This window comes from Siniperca chuatsi, linkage group LG17, assembly GCF_020085105.1.
Source record: "Siniperca chuatsi isolate FFG_IHB_CAS linkage group LG17, ASM2008510v1, whole genome shotgun sequence".
Classification (NCBI taxonomy): Eukaryota; Metazoa; Chordata; class Actinopteri; order Centrarchiformes; family Sinipercidae; genus Siniperca; species Siniperca chuatsi.
The window spans coordinates 6478819-6481576 of NC_058058.1; the positions used below are offsets into that span (position 1 = coordinate 6478819).

Consider the following 2758-nt stretch of genomic DNA (forward strand, 5'->3'; position numbering starts at 1 on the left):
TACATTTCAACAGCATCACATACTACATTCTCCAAAATAAAATAAAAAGTTGAATCAACACCTCTCAGTTTCAACAAAAACTGAACGTTATAACCTTAATGGCAATAGGATTTATTGCAGGACTGTTGTATTAGACCTTCTATAACACAAACCTACCCTTGAGCGCCACGGATAAGAAGAGTCCCCATAGTTGTAAGTTATCTCCTCGCCTGGAGATATTTCTTTCACTGCAAACAGGCACAAGTGTGGCTTTCCCTCGCAAACAATTTTCTTCATTTCACAGTTGGGACTCACGTCATCGTCATTCACGAGTCTTCCAAGGGTCCTATCCTCTTTTGAAGCATCAACGCTGCAAGCAAAACACTCTTAATGAAACTTCAACCACTCTTAAAATGACTGCACTTAACCATATGGTTTTATTATAAAACATGTTAATAAAATGTAGATAACCTAACCAGGTCTAGGTTTAAGGACAAAACTGAAAAACAAGCAGACAACTTACCACCATTGTGCTCCTTTCCATGAAAACTCAAACAAATAATTGTTCAGAGTATCACACACATTAGGTGTTGTGTCTTTGTGAGAAAATGTGTGCCCACGATATTCAACAACAAACGTGGATGGTTCAATGGCTTTGTGTGTGAACACTCCTCTCCCTAGAAAAGCAAAGATTAACAAGAAAACATTAGTCTAGTGTAATGATGGTGCAATTACCAGAGCAATTGGTAATTTTCAGATTGAGAGACAAATCTTCTCTTGGTATTCAAATAAAACATCATCCCTTCATATCCATTCTGAGGAATAAAGTTTTTTTTTCATCTTTAACTATGGAGTAATTCACATTTTCCCTCAGTCTGCCTTGTCTAACTCTAAACTGGTTTGTCATGCATTTTCCCAGCATGTCTTACATTAACTCCTAAAGAGGAATATGTATGTGTATTAGGGCATACTATACTTTTAAGTGAACAATAGTCTGTCTATGATCATGGCCACACTCCTGGTAAATCTAGAAGAACATTTTAATAACTTGATTATAAAACATCTTTGTTGGAAGGCACTTTGTTCACTCCAATTCCCCCTCTAACACACAAGTGATGTTTTGAATCATTCACATCTAAATAACAGAAAATGGGTTCTGACTGAGTTACTTCCCCAGCCTGTTGTCAAGTAATACCAGAAATGCCTTCAATATCAATATAGAGACTGCTATCAGAGATGTACCTCCTACCTTTAAAGGAGTCTATAAACCTTTCCTCCAGGAAGGGTTTGTCTCTACAAGCAACTATGTGCTCTAGGGCATCTTGCTCAGGAGTCAGTTGCCTTCTCTGCTTCTCCATGACAGCTGGAAAATTTTCCAAAGATACTAAATTAGGTTTGGATAATATGAGATCTGCTGAGCACACTGTTCTTTGTAAATAAATGGCAGACAATAGCAGGTTTTGGCTGATTATTATTAAAGTATTTTAATCACTTGCTCAAACACTACTTAGCAACAGGTTAGTTAGCCAACAAAGACACCTTTGGGCTACGAGGTGTGTTCCCTATGTGAAACACTGTGATTTTGCCTGTGTAAAAGGGACAAAAGAAATCCAAAATAAAACATATATCAAATATATTATGTCTGGGATGCATGTAAGGTTTAAGCAATCCATCTTGATTAATTCCACTACAAAATAAGTTTAAAATCTATCACTCAGGCAGCCTGTGCAAGAATTCACGACACTCATTTCTGTAGTGTCCTTTTTTCCAACACGTCCAACACATGTGCTGGCATTCCTGGCATATTCAGTACAAAATTCTTCTATTTTGCCCTATGATCATCTATAGAAGATACAGATGACAGCTTTTTCTCCACTGCAATAACAGAGGAAAGTTGCTTGGTTAAAGACTGGTAAAAACAAAGAGATTAAGAAGCTTTTCAAAAATTAGATGTTATATTTACCACTCTATTTTTAGTTTTGTTTAGTAAGTTTTGTCAAGTAAAATAAAAATATTATGTCCTGTCTCCATTGGGTGCCTATTCCATAAAAGGCAGTCTGTGTGTACTTATAACTTCATGTGTATGCCTACATGTTTACCATATGTGAGCATGAACAGAAAGACATTTGTGTTGAAACTATGACCAAATAAAGTCAACAGTAAAGCAAGCTACCTGGCTCATTTGGCCACTGTCTATTCTGTTAGGCATTGTCTAATTGTATTTATATCAAACCAGTTCAAGATAAGAGTTGTATCTGACTTTTGTTTACCCTGTACTGTACACATGTCTTGCTAGCATGCTAACATTAACTAGCAGGTGGTGAGTAAGCTAGTAGTGGTTTGCCACCACTTTATCCATTGATTTTGCCTTAAATAAATGTAGTGCAATACATATATCTTTTAAACAGCAACGTTTACCTTTGCTTCAATATCCCAAAGTAGAAGCAAGAAGAGTTACATGGGTAGCTAGCACAGCGGCAGCCATCTTTCCTTTCTTACGTGAGACCCCGTGACGCAAACGCTACGAACGGCGGCTACTCCAGCCAATCACTGATTGCAACGTCACTGAGTGACTCGAGAAGCAGCGAATCAGCGGCCGTGGATGCTTTGACCACAGGGAGCAGCGGTGGACAGTCAAACACACAAAATTACTGACATGTGTGGTTTACGAGGACACACACGAAAAATGTTTTCACGTCAACTGTCCCCATATTCAGGCTAACACACATACAGTAAATACTAAGAACCCTGTTAACTGTTGATTCTCAAAGGACAACAA

At 37.9% G+C, this 2758-nt stretch overlaps 1 protein-coding gene across 4 annotated transcripts in view; it reads right to left on the minus strand.

Annotated features, from left to right (window-relative positions):
- LOC122864451 overlaps positions 1-2522 on the minus strand; it is a 45833-nt gene extending 43311 nt beyond the window's left edge. For all 4 annotated transcript variants that reach the window (XM_044171900.1, XM_044171898.1, XM_044171897.1 and 1 more), the window contains exons 1-4: positions 2398-2522; positions 1229-1342; positions 503-656; positions 157-349 (exon numbers count right to left, since the gene is read on the minus strand). In XM_044171900.1, the coding sequence (XP_044027835.1) occupies positions 157-349; positions 503-656; positions 1229-1337 (456 nt within the window). In that variant the 5' untranslated portion in view covers positions 1338-1342; positions 2398-2522. The remainder of the gene's footprint in view (positions 1-156; positions 350-502; positions 657-1228; positions 1343-2397) is intronic.
- Positions 2523-2758: the final 236 nt, after the last annotated feature.